The sequence below is a fragment of the Arachis hypogaea genome, chromosome 15 (genome assembly GCF_003086295.3).
Source record: "Arachis hypogaea cultivar Tifrunner chromosome 15, arahy.Tifrunner.gnm2.J5K5, whole genome shotgun sequence".
In the NCBI taxonomy this organism is placed as follows: domain Eukaryota; kingdom Viridiplantae; phylum Streptophyta; class Magnoliopsida; order Fabales; family Fabaceae; genus Arachis; species Arachis hypogaea.
The window spans coordinates 155,250,032-155,266,508 of NC_092050.1; the positions used below are offsets into that span (position 1 = coordinate 155,250,032).

General features: G+C 35.7%; 2 protein-coding genes across 2 annotated transcripts; both read right to left on the reverse strand.

The window, feature by feature from the left end:
* Positions 1-376: 376 nt before the first annotated feature.
* On the reverse strand, positions 377-4,569 carry LOC112749355 (TMV resistance protein N). The gene is made up of 5 exons (XM_072217299.1): positions 4,233-4,569; positions 3,749-3,866; positions 2,283-2,567; positions 1,400-2,182; positions 377-1,213 (listed from the first exon to the last, which is right to left on the reverse strand). The coding sequence occupies exons 1-5, from the start codon at positions 4,382-4,384 to the stop codon at positions 596-598; spliced, it is 1,956 nt and encodes a 651-aa protein (XP_072073400.1). The 5' UTR covers positions 4,385-4,569; the 3' UTR covers positions 377-595.
* An 8,388-nt stretch (positions 4,570-12,957) lies between these two features.
* LOC112749357 (uncharacterized) lies at positions 12,958-15,893 on the reverse strand. Its single transcript, XM_025797615.1, has 4 exons — positions 14,947-15,893; positions 14,589-14,721; positions 13,434-14,426; positions 12,958-13,305 (listed from the first exon to the last, which is right to left on the reverse strand). The coding sequence occupies exons 1-4, from the start codon at positions 15,891-15,893 to the stop codon at positions 12,958-12,960; spliced, it is 2,421 nt and encodes an 806-aa protein (XP_025653400.1).
* Between the last annotated feature and the right edge of the window lie 584 nt (positions 15,894-16,477).

Sequence of the window (16,477 nt, forward strand, 5' to 3'; positions counted from 1 at the left end):
GAGGCGGATGCCGGATCACTTGACTGGGGCGATGGGGGGAGGTACCTGCAAAGACACTCCGACGCTCAAGTCAGAATGGATCTGAGAGGTAGAAAGTGCGTGGAATGAATGAATACCTGGAGGGACCTGGGTCCTCTTTTTATAGGTGATGGAGAATATCTTATCTTATCTTATTTGGCTAAGATAAGGGAGACGTTTGAATTCGAAAGTCGGTTAGGAACCTGAGAGTGCTGTTTTCGGGCCTTCTAGAAGTGGGGAACGGGTCGGACCCGGGGAACCGGTGTTGGGTTCGATCTTGGATCCGGGATGGTGGGCCGGATCCGTAACAAGTAAGAAAATGACAAAATTGATCAAGCACCTTGCCTATGCCGGTCAAGAAAAAAAGGTAATTAATTACTACATATATAACCTTCGCTTATCTTTACAAGTTACTATTTTTTGGTTCCAAATTAGATGTTACTTTGAATTTTCTCTACCTAGTAAGAAATAATAAGCTACTACTTGATAAGAAGTATAACTATTCCAAGTTTTATGGATTTACACGGAACTCACAAATACCCATGAAAATGAAAATGAACTCATAAATGAAATGGCATCAATGTAAATTACCTTGCACACTGGAATTTGGTTCCCTACTCACATGATCATTCAATGAAAAACTCATTCCTAAAGGAAGATCCAATGAAAGCCTCCTTTCATGTGATGCCATATACTTCTGTTGTTGCATATTTATCTGAAAATTTCCCATAATCAACTCTTCTTTATGCAACAGAGGATCAATAAATTGAATATTCGCCACGCTACTTCTATCTTTGTGAAAATAGATTCCAAGTTTCTTGATAGCTGGTCCCCTTTGGCCACAAGACTTAATTGTACACACAACATGATTCCATTCATTTTCTAAAATCACTTCATTCACTTTGGACTTCATCAATTTTGGATCAGTAATAAATATATGATCCACTAATTGATTGGATGTCTCCACTGATTCAAGATGTTCCGCTTGACCTCTGCTGCTGTTGATGATAAACTCCGGACAAATGTGTGTACGCAAAAAATCAACAGCAGGTCCAACAAGAACACATAAAGAGATTTCAGGAAGCTTGTTGCGAACCCAGAAAGAAATTGAATCATTGTTGCTACTATGCTCCACCCAATTTGGGATGCTACTACTTGGAAGAACAAAATCCTTGGCTCCATCCTCATGCAATTCCTGTTGGTCAAATACATTTCATACTTTTAACAATATGTCCTGCTTCGGTTCCAAAGAAGTTTTCATTTGAAACAAATTGATTACTAGAATTACTAGTCTGTACAATAGATAGTTATTTTAAACTGGAGATAATATTAAGAATATCAATTTTAAATGATCAAGTCCAATACATAGGAATAGAGGAACCTTGTTAAGTAACATGTATTTGCTGGCGTAAGTCAAGGATATGCAGTTTCTTGCAGAGAAATACTTTATGTTTGGTGGAATCCCTTTAATTTCTCGAAGTTCTCTGCAGCCATTCAAACTAAGTGACCTCAAGGAGCAAAGTTCTTTGAGGCTTTCATCAAGAACTGTGAAATTATGCTCTGACAGGTCTAAATCTTCCACATTGCGAAACCAGGTAAGATAAGTTGTAAAAGATTCATGGAGCAAATCTGGTAGTTTGCAGGCAGAATGTTTTGCCTCCAAAGGTGCCATTGGACTCCCTTGTTCTTCTTCAACATCTACTTCAGACCTCTCAGAAGTCACTTTCTCTTCATCTGGAGACATGGCAATTGGGGGACTTAGTGCTGGTGGGAAACTTGCTCCATGTTTTATCATACTTGAATGGCTAATCAAACAAAACCTTTTAATAGCAGATGGCAATTCTTTTATCTGAGTACCATCCGAATAAATTGTTAGTATATCATTTAATTTTCCCAACATTTTTGGAAAATGTTCAAGACTAGAGCATCTTGAAAGGCAGAGATGTACAAGATTGGTCAACTTGATAGATGGAAATCTCTTAAGCCTCCTGCAACCTTGAGCACTCAATACGCTAAGTCTGTCTAAGAATACAATTGATTCGTCAATTTTAATTAAATTCAAGCACATATTCAATGATAGGTTTACTAAATTTGGGACTCCGGATATATCAAGTATCTCTTCTACATTAGAATGATCAAGATTTATGACCGTCAAGCTCATGTACTGCAACAAAAAAAAAAAACAAAAGGATGTCAAATGACGAAAAACCTTAAAGATTTTTATTGTCATATAAAGGTTTTGGATGAAAGAATTTTAGACTTGCCTTTTGCTTTTCAAGAAACCTAACTGACTGTATACTCTTACCGGATAATTGGAATATGACAAGTCCCTCCGGATGAAAATCAAGTGGTAAACAAGGTGAAGGATATTCCTCCCAATTCAACACTCTTAACCAATTTGGAAGATACTTGGGACCTTGGGAAAAATAAGTATGTCTAATAAACAGTGTTTTGAGATTTCTCATTTTCTTGAAAGCCTCTCCATCCCATCTTATTACTTTTTCAAACTTGGGAAAATCCATATGTATCATTTCAATTTTGTCAGATCCCTGTTAACACAAAACAACATCATTACATGTATAAATTATATGTTTCAGGACTTTATTACACACATTTAGAAAAATATAAGATCCTACTAATTCTATCCAAAGAAGTCAGAGAGCTGAAAATTTTCAAGGGATAATAAGAGCACTTAACTAAACCATTCATACTTATCTTACCATATTCATTTCAAAAACTTGAACTATATCTTCGAGGAGCCATAATCGACTACGCTTCCCAGGCTTTTTTGGTGATTCTTGACGCACAATTTCTCTACCCATGTCTTGAATGAGGGCATGCAAGATTATTCCACGATATGCATCCATTTTTATTAGTAATTTTTCAACCAACACTTTAAGTCCATATTCCAAGGAGTCGACATTATGATGAGCACAAAGTATCCTTTTGACATCTTTCAATTCACATCCATTGAAACAACAAGCAATATCAAGAAAAATTTCCTTCTCAAATTCCTCCAATCCATCAAAGCTTACCTTAAGCACATTTTGTATCTTTTTATTGGGAATTCTTCTGTATTGATCTAATGCGCAGATTTCCACTGTTCTATACTTTTGCCCAGAAAGTTGGATCCCATAACTTCCAAAGCCAATGGTATGCCAGAAGCATAAGTTACCACACTGCTCAAGATGTCTAAGTAACTTCGATCAACTTTGTTAGTTTTTAAAGCTTTGAAACTGAGCAATTCTAGAGAATCTTTATCATTCAACTTATCTGACTCATATGTTATTCTGTCCTCATACCTTGATAGCAAACTCGTGTCCCGAGTTGTGATGATAACTCTACTACCAGGACTAATCCAATCAAGATTTCCAGCTAGAGCATCTAATTGCTCTTGTTGGTCAATGTCATCTAGAATCAAAAGAATTTTCTTTCGTTGGAGTTTTTGCTTTAACATTGATATTCCTTCTCTAAAACTCATCAATGCAACTTTATTTTCTCCAACTAATTCAAACAGAAGGGTCTTCTGCAGATGTTTTAATCCATATTTATTTGAATTCTCTCTTATATTTTCATGGAAACATATATTTTCAAAACATAAAACTGCAAAATGATTGACAAGCCAATTATACACTGCCACAACAAGTGTTGTTTTACCTATTCCACCAATTCCATGAATCCCGAGCACGCAAACTCCATCACTAGACCCAACATTCAAAAGAGAAATTACCTTTTCCACTTGGGAATCCAATCCAACTGGGTGATCTACAATAGGTAAAGTAGCATGTTTAATCTCTATTGATACATGTCCAACAATCTTGGCAACAAACTTGTGTTCACATCCATCCCTGCCCAATAAGAATAGTTGTGTGTGAAGTCATACATACACTGACGCATTATGACCATGTTTACAATAAAGTAATTAAGGATATTATTTTTTTTGTTAAGATATAAATTTAGTTGTTAATTAGATTCATATATAGATTGTTCTCCAAGTATCATTAGTTTTGTTTTATCCTCATGTTATTAAATAAGCCGTCCTTGTAATAGCCCATCATCTTTAAAAAATAGACACTTTTGCAATCCTTTTCCCAGGATTCATACATAGTTTGTTTTGAATTAGGAATTTTATTTTATATGCTGATCTTTTTTCTTGGAGCTCTCTTAAAAAGGATAGCAGAGAAGTAAAGAAAATAATTTAAGAAGGCGGGTACCCGTGTTTGAAATGATAACCAGACAAGTCTGCTATTTTCTCCAAAGCCATTTTCCATCTCTTAAGCCTCGAACTTGAACTTGTTCTCATGCACAGCCAATGCTTCTCCATAAGTCCCTGTCTGCTTCCGCACATCAGAAGGATCCACGTCATAGAAAACAGGAATAATCAACCTGCCCTTTCCCTTAACACACTCAAGTTCATCCAAACAAAATGAAGAAGAAGCATAATTCTTAGAGAGCACAACGATTGCGGCCCTGGACTGTTCTATTGCAGTGAAAAGTGAGGATGCGATCTCCTTCCCTCTCCCAACCTCCTCATCATCAATGAAAGTCTTGATTCCCCTATTTGTGAGAGAGTAATAGAGATAGCCAGTGAAGCCAGAACGGGTATCCTCACCTCTGAAGCTGAGAAAAGCATCATAGGTGAACGGAAAAGCAGTAGTGAAAGGAAAGTAGGAGGAGGAGGAGGTGGTTGCCATGATATTACATATTAGCTCGCTACAAACACCAACTACAAGCAAAGGTTTAATCTTGCAAATATATAAAAATTTGTAATCAAACTCCACTTCCTCTATCTTGCCTTTTTTATTTTTATTTTTTTGTTGAAAAAAGATGCCACTAACTTAAACCAATAATTAATGTCTTATCTTTTACATCATGTAAAGGTTACAGATTGTTGGTAGTTACTAGGTAACTAGTATTAGTATTACCAAGAAGTTTCGCTATGTGTTTTCTAACATGGTTGAGTTGACCATCAATTGACTTGCACTGAAGAGAAAATCGCGTGGCCTAGTTGTCCAAGATTGCTTCTTTCACTACTGCCTGTTGCTCCAATGATGAAATTTAATAGAAACATCACTGCAAAAACGATACACAAATCCATAAAAATCAAATAGGCCCCACAATGCAAAATCAATGGTGAGAGATGTGGTATTGTTATCCTACAGGCTTAACACTATCTGAAAGGAAAACATATGATATAGTGAACTTAATAAAAATTAAAATTTTTATCATGTACCAATTCCTCTTGCTAATCTTGTAGAGCTGACTTTACAACAATCTTTTTTAATTTTTCTCCAAGCTCTGACCATTCAGCTTTGATTTCTTCCTGGTTTTCCTTTGCCAAGTCATGCTCATGTTGCAAACGTGGTAATTTCTCCTTCATCACATCCATTTGAGCTTTCAGTACCTTTCCTTCTACGTAGACATCTCTCTTTCTCTTTCGAGTCGTGTTCTGTTTTTCTATTCTTAATATATAAAAGTAGATGTATAAGTTTTAAGACATGTTTCTCCTCCTGCTAATGCCTTGTTAACAACGTCGTTTACTTGACAAAATTTTAGAATCAACAACTCAATTTTTACTAAATCATCTATTATTTTCAAATCAGCAAAAAAAAAACAAAAAAATAATCCATATATTTATTATATCTTATCGTTAGAAACAATACAATAAGTTTATAACCTCAATAATTAATTTCTATAAAAAACTCATTAAATGTAATAAACATTCATATTAGAAATGTCATAATAATATTATTAATCATAATAAATTTTACGTTATAAATATTCAAATTTCATACTATTTATCGGCCCTATTTGTCCTACTTATATAAGTCTCTTATTACTATTCATTCAAATAACATCAAATTTAGCACAAGAAATTTATTTTCGAATTACACAAAATCTCAAACTTACTCAATGGAGCATCATTCTTTGGACAATATTACCAAACAAACAGATAATTGGTTTATCAAAGTGGTTCGTCTATAGAAAACATTAACAACCACAAATGAAGAGGAGCCTCTTTGCTTAGAAATGATTATATTAGATGAAAAGGAGACAATTACATTTGTAGTATATAAGATAACTCTATCTACTTTTCATAATCTCATCTATCAAATTATTAGTTACTAACCCAATACTTATTTCAGATCAAAGTGCTACAACACTTTTTGTAAACCAAATAAATGCATTTTGTACAACTCCAACATCCAAATCTTTTGTACCACAAATTATTTTAAATAAAACACCTTTTAAATTTAACTTTAATTTACACATATTTAATTTAATTCTACAAAATATAGTAATTTTTAATATTTATAATATACTATCATTAAAATACCGTCCCATCCCGCACATGGCGCGGGTCTCATTCTAGTTTCGAGAATCCATGATGTTAGCATTAGTAGTTTTGATTTGCTTTTCTAACTCCTCTTTCATTTCCTCCAAATGTGCCAACTTTTGCCGCAGCTCTTTTCAAGGTCTCCACTGTATCATTGAACTGATTCTTGTTATTTTCAAGGTTAGATTTTAAGTTATCAGCTCTCAACAGTTCTGAAGCAGTGGACTCAACTTTCATATTTGCTTCAATGTAGCTACTACTACAATGTGCAAAATGCTCTCATTGCTCCTGATAAACCATCATTAGTAGACAAACTGGAGAGATAATCTAAGATGGTTTTCATGATGCAGCAATGTTGAGCATGCAAGAACACTGAAGCATCATTATTATTGATGGTGAAGTCTAGTACTATTTATCATGGAAGACCAGACAGTTGAATCTTTGTCTGCCACTTTCAAATACTTCTTTGGCTTTCTTGATGCTTCCACACTTGGAGTACATGTGTATGAGAGATGTTTGGACTTGTAGATCAAATTCCAATCCATTTAGAGAAATATAATTTTCCATCTCTTGTGCTACGCTAATTGATCCTAAATATAAAACAGTGGCAGCGATTAGTCCATCTGATCTAAAATCTGTCCGTACAAGCCTTCTAAACAAATGCAATGCCTTCAATGGGTGATCCGAATGGGCATATCCTGCAATCATTGATGTCCATGAGAAAATGCTCTTTTTGATAATCAAATCAAATATCCTTCTAGCAGAGGCAAGGTCACTAACTTTTGCATACATAGTTATTAGCAAATTTTCAATAAACTCCTCTTTATCGCGTCCATATTTGAGTACAAAAGCTTGAACGGATGAAGCTAATAAGAGATCTCCTACTTGTATACAACCAGATATAAGATTTAGAAATACAATAAAATCTATGCCAGTACTTTGATGCTGCATTCAGCACATGCATGCCTAATTACTTTAAATAAAAAAACTTCCACGGTTAACAATAACACATATTCTTCTATCTCATTTTTATTCTGTGTTTTCACTAATAACCGTAGAAACGCGTAACTTCTTCTTCAATTCTTCATTTCAATAATTTATCCTTTTCAATTTTTCTTAATTATGTTCTCTATTCTGAATGTGCTTCTCTATCTATAACAATTATTTGGATGAGTTTTTGTGGTTTTCTAAACTAAATAACCACGATACCAAATGTTGATTTTTGATGACATGTATGAAAGGAGGAAAAGAATAATTAGCATTGATAAATAATTTTTGTATAGATCTTATCATTTTGTTTTGGATATATTCTTTATGTGAGTACTTTATACAAGAGTTTGATCTCATTCTTCTGTTATTAATTTTTTTATCTCATTATTGGATTCGTAGTGCTTTTTCTCTACTTTTCTGTATTTTTACTATTCCCATCCTTCTCATTCTTTCAACATCGTGATTGTATGGCCTCCATTCACTATAATTACAAATTATTACCTCTTAGTTAAATCTCATTTTTTTAAATTTTGTATTGAATGATATTATTCTTTTAACAATATATAATGCCAAGACTGAGTTTTTGGTGTCCAACTTTATGTTTCAATATTGCCCTTAATGATAGAAGTTATCTGTACATGCATGCGTCAGTTCCTTTAAATAAAAAAATTTTCACCGTTAACAGCAACACATATTCTTCTATCTCATTTTCATTCTGTGTTTTCACTACTAACCGTAGAAATGCGTAACCTCTTCTTCAATTCTTCATTTCAATAATTTATCCTTTTCAGTTTTTCTTAATTCTCTTCTACGTTCTGAATGTGCTTCTCTGTATATAACAATTATTTATCATTTTGTTTTGGTATATTCTTTATGTGAGTACTTTATACCAAGAGTTCGATCTCATTATATTGTTATTAATTTTTTTTATCTCATTATTGGATTCGTAGTGCTTTTTCTCTCACCACTAGGGGCTTGTCTGGGTGAGTGAGCTTTTAAAAAAAAAAGATCTTTTTTTGAGTTATCTTTTTTTAAAAGATCTTATAGAGAAGTAAAAGTAATTTTATGTTTGGATATCTCATGTAAAAAGGTCTTTTTATCTATCAATTATGTTTGGGTATAACAGTATAAAAGTATTTTTTGTTCATTTATTACATGAAAAACATCTTTTTTTAAGGAAAAAAGATCTTTTAAAAAAAGATGTAAATTACAGCTTCTCAAAAAAGATTTTTTTTTTATTTTACTAGTGCTTTTACTTTTACTATTAGAAATTTGCCAAACACGTTAAAAAATAAAAAAAAGATATTTTTTCATTGAAAAAAGATATTTTTTTAACAAAATAATGGCGCCCAAACATGCACTAGATGCACTTTTCTGTATTTTTATTATTACCATCCTTCTTCTTTAGTATTGCCTCCATTCACTACAATTACAAATTATTACCTTTTAGTTAAATCTCATTTTTTAAATTATTTTGTATTGAATGATATTATTTTTTTTATTTTTTTAAATTATTAATTATGTAAAGTATTGTAATTAAAATTTGAGTACATAAATATTTATTTTTAAATTAAATTAAATAAATTATATAACAAAAAATTTAATGATTTTGTATTCCACAATATTGTTTGGTATATAATCGTGATTATTTGATGAGTTTAATTTTGATAGCGTTGCGTAATTAGATGCACGTGAAACTATTTTACACTAATAAAATATCAAAATTAAATTCTTATTTTATTAACATAGAAAAGACGCAAAAAAAAAAAATTACACCTACCAATGATTTGTTAAAATATTGATATGTTTATTTCCTAAACAATTAATGATGTAGAGTACTGATATTCAAGTACATGCAAATTTGTTCATAATTAAATTAAAATCTATAACAATATATAATGCTAATATTGAGTTTTTGGTGTCCAACTTTATGTTTCAATATTGTCCTTAATTATAAAAGTTCTCCGTACATGCATGCCTAATTACTTTAAATAAAAAAACTTCTACGGTTAACAATAACACATATTCTTCTATCTCATTTTTATTCTGTGTTTTCACTAATAACCGTAGAAACGCGTAACCTCTTCTTCAATTCTTCATTTTAATAATTTATCCTTTTCAATTTTTTTTAATTATGTTCTCCATTCTGAATGTGCTTCTCTGTATATAACAATTATTTGGATGAGTTTTTGTGGTTTTCTAAACTAAATAACCACGATGCCAAATGTTGATTTTTGATGCCATGTATGAAAGGAGGAAAAGAATAATTAGGAGTGATAAATAATTTTTGTATAGATCTTATCATTTTGTTTTGGGTATATTCTTTATGTGAGTACTTTATACCAAGAGTTTGATCTCATTCTTCTGTTATTATTTTTTTTTATCTCATTATTGGATTTGTAGTGCTTTTTCTCTACTTTTCTGTATTTTTACTATTGCCATCCTTCTCCTTCTTTCAACATCGTGATTGTATGGTCTTCATTCACTACAATTACAAATTATTACCTTTTAGTTAAATCTCATTTTTTAAAATTTTGTATTGAATGATATTATTCTTTTAACAATATATAATGCCAAGGCTGAGTTTTTGGTGTCCAACTTTATGTTACAATATTGTCCTTAATGATAAAAGTTCTCCGTACATGCATGCGTCAGTTCCTTTAAATAAAAAAATTTTCACCGTTAACAACAACACATATTCTTCTATCTCATTTTCATTCTGTGTTTTCACTAATAACCGTAGAAACGCGTAACCTCTTCTTCAATTCTTCATTTCAATAATTTATCCTTTTCAATTTTTCTTAATTCTCTTCTCCGTTCTGAATGTGCTTCTCTGTATATAACAATTATTTATCATTTTGTTTTGGTATATTCTTTATGCGAATACTTTATACCAAGGCTTTGATCTCATTCTTATGTTATTAATTTTTTTTATTTCATTATTGGATTCGCAGTGCTTTTTCTCTCACCACTAGATGCACTTTTCTGTATTTTTACTATTACCATCATTCTTCTTTAGTATTGCTTCCATTCACTACAATTACAAATTATTACATTTTAGTTAAATCTCATTTTTTAAATTATTTTGTGTTGAATGATATTATTTTTTTATTTTTTTAAATTATTGATTATATAAAGTATTGTAATTAAAATTTGAGTACATAAATATTTATTTTTAAATTAAATTAAATAAATTATATAACAAAAAATTTAATGATTTTGTATTTCACAATATTGTTTGGTATATAACCGTAATTATTTGATGAGTTTAATTTTGATAGCGTTGCGTAATTAGATGCACGTGAAACTATTTTACACTAATATAACATCAAAATTAAATTCTTATTTGATTAACATAGAAAAGACGCAAAAAAAAAATTACACCTACCAATGATTTGTTAAAATATTGATATGTTTATTTCCTAAACAATTTTTTTGGTGACTTAAAAGAAAATAAACAAAAACTAAGGAAGAAAAAAAAAACAAGAAACTGCTTAAGAAAGACAGTCCCACTGAATACTACTCTCAAACTCCTTCCAAGGCAATGGAAGCTCCACTTGGGGAGAAATAGTCCTCATTGCAGTCTTTGCCATGATGTCTGCTACTGTATTTGCATCTCTCAAGATCAACCGAAGATCAGCACGCCATTTCCCAGACATGATATCTCGGATTTTTAACACCAAAAGATCAATAAACCCAGAGCAATCTTGTAAATTATTGACAATAGTAAAAGCCTCCACACAGTCTATCTCACATATAATGTCTCTTTGTCCCGAGTCCCATGCTAAAAGAAAGCCTCTCCAAATAGCAAACAACTCTCCTTGCAAAATGCTACGACTCTCAATTGTTCCCAGACAGCCTCGTTGCCACCTTCCCTTCCAATCTCTGCTAACACAAGCAAAACCAACTCGAGCACCACTGCCAGGATAGTTAGCATCACAATTAATCTTAAAGATACCCACTGAGGGGGAAATCCAAGAGCCACTAATGGTTGAGGGGATAGATAGTCGTTGCAACTCAAAAATATTTCGGAGCTCCTTTTCTAAGGACAAAGCCATACCAATCACCTTGTCTGTGGTCCAATGCTCGTGAGGATGAAAGATCTCGTTATTTCTCGAACACCAAATCCACCAGAGACCAGAAAAGAATCTAAAGGGGCGCTGTTTGCTATTATGTAAGAACCAACTCATCAAATCCACTGGTTGATCGGAGATCCCTAAAGCTTGCCAAACAAGTTGGGCTTTTGGACAATCCCGAATACAATGTAAAACCGATTCCTGACCTGAGAAACATCGTGGACAGCTATCCGTGTGCGAAATGCCCCTCCTAAAACGAAATGCAGCAATAGGAAGAGCCTCCCGAAGACATAGCCAGGCCAATAATTTGTGTTTTTCCGGAACATGTTGACACCAAAGCCAAAGCCAATTACCCCTATTCTCCCAACTAAACATCTTCTTACTGAGCCACAAATAACCACTATGAGCATCATAAACCTTTGAGGCTGCACCAGTCCAACACCAACCGACCTCTGAACCAGCTTGAACATCTGGGTTGTAAGAATTAACGTTGCTCTGCAGAGACTGATTCAGAGGAGAATAGATATTCTCAAGGTTCCACTGTCCAGATGACCAAAGGTCCAAGATCCTGAGATCCGAATCAGAAATGTGAACATAATCCATCTCTTGACACAGTCGCCCCTCTCTTCTCCATTTAGAAAACCAAAAGTTCTGTTCCAAATCCCCAATGCAACAACTAAAACCTTCCTTCAGGATATCCCAAGCTCGACATATACTCTTCCAAACATAAGATCCCCTTTCTCGAGACCGACTAAAACAATCATCCTTAGAAGAATGGTATTTCTCCGTCAACAGTTGAACCCATAGCTTGTCGGGATGGTGAAAAAGTTGTCAAACTAGTTTTCCAAGAAGAGCAATATTGGCACAAAAAGGATCTCTAATTCCCAGACCTCCAAACTTCTTAGGAGTGACCAACACTTTCCAGTTAACTAGATTCAGGCCTCTACCATCAGCTTGACCTTTCCATAGAAAGTTTCGTATCATGGATTCTATCTTATTAGTTACCCCTTTAGGGAAGAGAGATACTTGCATGCGATAAGTAGGAATCGCAGTCACTACCGAGTTGAGCAAACAGAGTCTGCCTGCCTTATTAAACAATCTCCCTTTCCAGCTGGCTAGCCTTCCCCGAATCTTGTCCAAAACATCGTTGAAAGTTACGCGTGTCACCCGAGAGTGATTAAGGCTCACCCCTAAATACTTGCCCAAGTTCTGGACGAATCTGATGGAGGAGACTCCAGTGAAAATCTCTTTTCTTGTCGCTGAAACATTCCTGGAGCATAGCGCTTTAGATTTTTCCACATTAACCTTCATCCCAGAGGCTCTGCAGAAATTTTCCAAAGCTACCATTACAGTTTGAACTTGCTGTTTTTCAGCTTTACAGAAAAGAAGCAAATCATCGGCAAACATCAAATGAGAAATTCCTGGACCCCCTTTAGAAACCACAACCGGCTTCCACAAGCCCTTATCAACTTGCTGATTAATAGAACAGGACAATCTCTCCATACACAACACAAACAGATACGGTGATATAGGATCTCATTTCCTAAGACCCCTGCTCGGAGTAAAGCTATTTAATCTATCCCCATTCCAGAGGATAGACGGTGAGGAAGCAGTGACACAACGCATAATCAGATTGACTGTCGGAGGAGGAAAGTCAAAACTCACCAGGGTTTGTTTCAGAAATCCCCAATCCACTCTATCGTACGCTTTCTCCAAATCAATCTTAAAGGCCAGGGTGCCTTTCTTTGACTTTGTCTTCTTCATGAAATGGAGAACCTCTTGTGCTACAATGATGTTGTCTGGGGTTCCTCTCCCCGGGATAAACCCTCCTTGAAGGGGCCCAATAATCTCTTTGAGATGGGGACGAAGTCTATTGACCAGGACCTTCGTTATAACTTTGTAAACCACATTACAGAGACTAATTGGTCGGAAATCCTTCATGGAAACCGGGTTTTCTACCTTTGGAATAAGAACTACAAGAGTTTCCATCATCCTTGGATCCATATCCAAACCAGAGAACGCATGACGAACCATAGTCCAAACTCAAAACCAACAATCTTCCAGTATTCTTTAAAGAAGAAAGCCTGAAACCCATCAGGGCCCGACGCCTTAAAAGAATGCATACTGAAAACAGCCGACTTAACTTCTTCCAGAGTAACTGGCGCTGTGAGGCTACAACAGGCTTCATCATTCAGGGAAGGCAGCGGAACATCACCAAGATAACCTAAGTCTACATCCTCCGACTGGCAGAATAGACATTTATAGAAGGATTCAGCTTCCCTTCTAAGGACATCCGGGTCCGTTTCCCACACCCCATCTTGAAGAAAGAGACCATGAATCTTATTATGCTTTCTCTGTACAAGAGTCTGGACATGAAAGAACTTGGTATTTCTATCCCCAAATTTTACCCACTGCTCTTTGGATTTTTGAAACCATAGAAGTTCCTCCTGCACAAGCGTGTTATTAAATTCCTCAATCAGCTGTTTTTCTTTTTGCCGCATAGACAAATCTTCCATTACTTCAAGTCGCTTCTGAAGGAAATTAATCTGTCTCTCCAATTTGCATTTCCTAAAGAAAATGTTGCCGAACACTTTAGAATTAAACTCCAAAGAGTTCTTCTGCACTTCTGAAAGCTTGCCATGCATCTCTGTGTAGCCAGCCTGCCATGATTGGTTCACAATATCTCTGTACCTCGGATGAGTTGCCCAAGCTGCAATAAACCAAAAAGGTCTATTCTTTTTCGGTTGGGGACGACCTGTACAGCGTACTAGGATAGGACAATGATCAGATTGAAGCCTATTTAAAATTTCTGCGTAAGCCTCTGGAAAGAGAGATAGCCAGCCACTATTGATACAAACCCGGTCAAGTTTTTTTGCCACCTCAACATCATTTTTAACCCTTCTGTACCAAGAAAACTGTCTTCCAATAGTCTTCAAGTCAAACATATTACTATCCCCTAGAGAGGCAGCAAGCCGATCTGCATGACGACTTGAGAAGAGGCAACCCTTAGATTCATGAGAGAATAGTACTTCATTAAAATCACCAAGAACAATCCATGGCCCGCAGAAAGACGAAGACTGAGTAACAAGATAATCCCATAGCAGAACTCTGGTATTAAATTGAGGACTATCATAGATACCACTGCACCTCCAAATCACATTATTTACCTGAACCTCAACTGTAACACACTGATCGAAAACATCAACCCATTTGCAGTGAACACCCTGTATTGCAGAAAGGAACCAGATACCCCCCTTATGTCCTGACGCCTCCACTATACCAATAGGGTGATAACCAAGTCTTTCCCAGAACAGTTTCAAGTGTTAAAAAGGACAGTGAGTTTCAACCACAATAAAAATTACAGGTTTAAATTTCCTAACCAGCTCTTTACAATTCACCCGGGCTAACTTATTAGAAGCACCCCTAATATTCCAAGCTATTATATTTAAACTATCCATAATATAAAATATAAAAATGTAAAACAAGGAAATCAAAGTGCTTCACCAACCTCAAACCGAGGCTTGCCCAGCGGAAGTGACTCCCGTGACCTTCAAGTTTGCCGGATCTCCATGGAATATCTCCTTAATCCCGCCTACCAACGCAGTAACAGCCGGCAATGCGCCTTCCTTCTCCAATGGAACCGCCACGGTAATACCCTCCTTCACAGTTGCAGGAAGGCATGATGATGCTTCCACCACCGTGCCTCCATTCTTCTCAACTGGCGAGCTCTGTAGGGACCCCGGCCTTGGTCGTTTCCGGAGAGAGGACCCGCAAGGCACTGGGGTGTGTCGGGTTGAGGAGATCAACGTCTCACCAACACGGGAAGCGATGTGTCCGACCTTGACTCGTGACCCGACCCTAGCACGATAGGAGCTGGATCCATTCGTGTGAGAGAAGTGAATGGTGGGCCTGATTACTTTACCCGAATCGGTTCTGGATTGAATGCCTCTTTGGACCTTGTTAGATTGTTTCTGACCCAGCTTGGTTTTACCTTTCCTCACAACTTGCTCCCAGCCTGGTTCATCATGCATGCAAGCCTCCTCAACATTATTTCCTTCCAAATTATTAGCCTCCAAATCCTCTTGCAAATTCGATGCAAGATTCTCGCCAGTAACGCCACCTACCACATTAGGTTCTACTTCATTTGAATTGTGAATTTTGGTCTCAGGATGTGGCACTACTTTTGTACCGTCCCGTGGCTTGGTGACATCGGAATCAACACTCTTTCCTTCCCTAGAGTCTCTACCCAAGCACTGTGCCATATCGTGACCATAACGTGCACAAGAGTTACAAATTAAATTTAAACTTTCATACTCCACTACATGAGTTACGCCTTCCACAATGATATGCTTGATCACTGGCAGTCCTAAATTTATTTGAACACATACTCTGGCATATCGTCCTCTCTCAGCCAACTTAGTGGCTAAGTCCACTTTGATGGGAACTCCTATTGCAGAAGCAATACGCATCATGGCCTGTTCCTGATAGCACCAGATTGGGAGCCCCGAAATCCGAACCCATACAAGCGTAGACCCGAAAGATTGCTCACATGGTCGAAAATCTATATCCCACGATTCTACAAAATCTATATTTGTAAACTAATATTTCTAAAAATTCTAGCAGAGAAAGAGTACGTACCTCCGTACTCAGAGAGAATGAGAGAAGGAGAGAGCGGGAACGAGTGTTTGAGGGCGAAACACAATGAGGATGGCGGCCATGCCGTCGGAAGAGATAAGGGGGAGAGTGTGGGTGGGGGTGCATCCGGTGCCAAGAAGGGTTTTTCACGAGAGAGTTTTTCAAATCCTATAAAGATCTCCTTTAGAGATAAAGTCATTGATCCAGAGAAATCGAAGGCGTTTGCACTTGCATGATCTCTATCTGGGGATAGTATAGCCACGGTGGTGGGCAAGCAGGGCGATTCCCAACCTCCATGTGTAAACTTCACTGAAGAAGCCAAGCTTTGTTTGGCAGAGCCTTATCGAGAAGCTTTAGTGATCAAGGTTCTTGATAAAAATTATAGTTACACAGCTCTTTCACACAAGCTTCGGATGGTTTG

Excerpts from the sequence above, each read along its gene's own strand:
- LOC112749357 (XM_025797615.1), bottom strand. The coding sequence starts at position 15,893 with ATGATGCGTATTGCTTCTGCAATAGGAGTTCCCATCAAAGTGGACTTA. Across the intron at positions 14,427-14,588 it reads GTGTTACAGTTGAGGTTCAG|GGTTGCCTCTTCTCAAGTCG; the intron begins GTAAATAATGTG and ends CATGAATCTAAG. Across the intron at positions 13,306-13,433 it reads GGTTCGTCATGCGTTCTCTG|GTCCTGGTCAATAGACTTCG; the intron begins GTTTGGATATGG and ends GTTATAACGAAG.
- LOC112749355 (XM_072217299.1), bottom strand. The coding sequence starts at position 4,384 with ATGACGTGGATCCTTCTGATGTGCGGAAGCAGACAGGGACTTATGGAG. Across the intron at positions 3,867-4,232 it reads GGTTATCATTTCAAACACGG|GGATGGATGTGAACACAAGT; the intron begins GTACCCGCCTTC and ends CTTATTGGGCAG. Across the intron at positions 1,214-1,399 it reads AATACATGTTACTTAACAAG|GAATTGCATGAGGATGGAGC; the intron begins GTTCCTCTATTC and ends TTTGACCAACAG.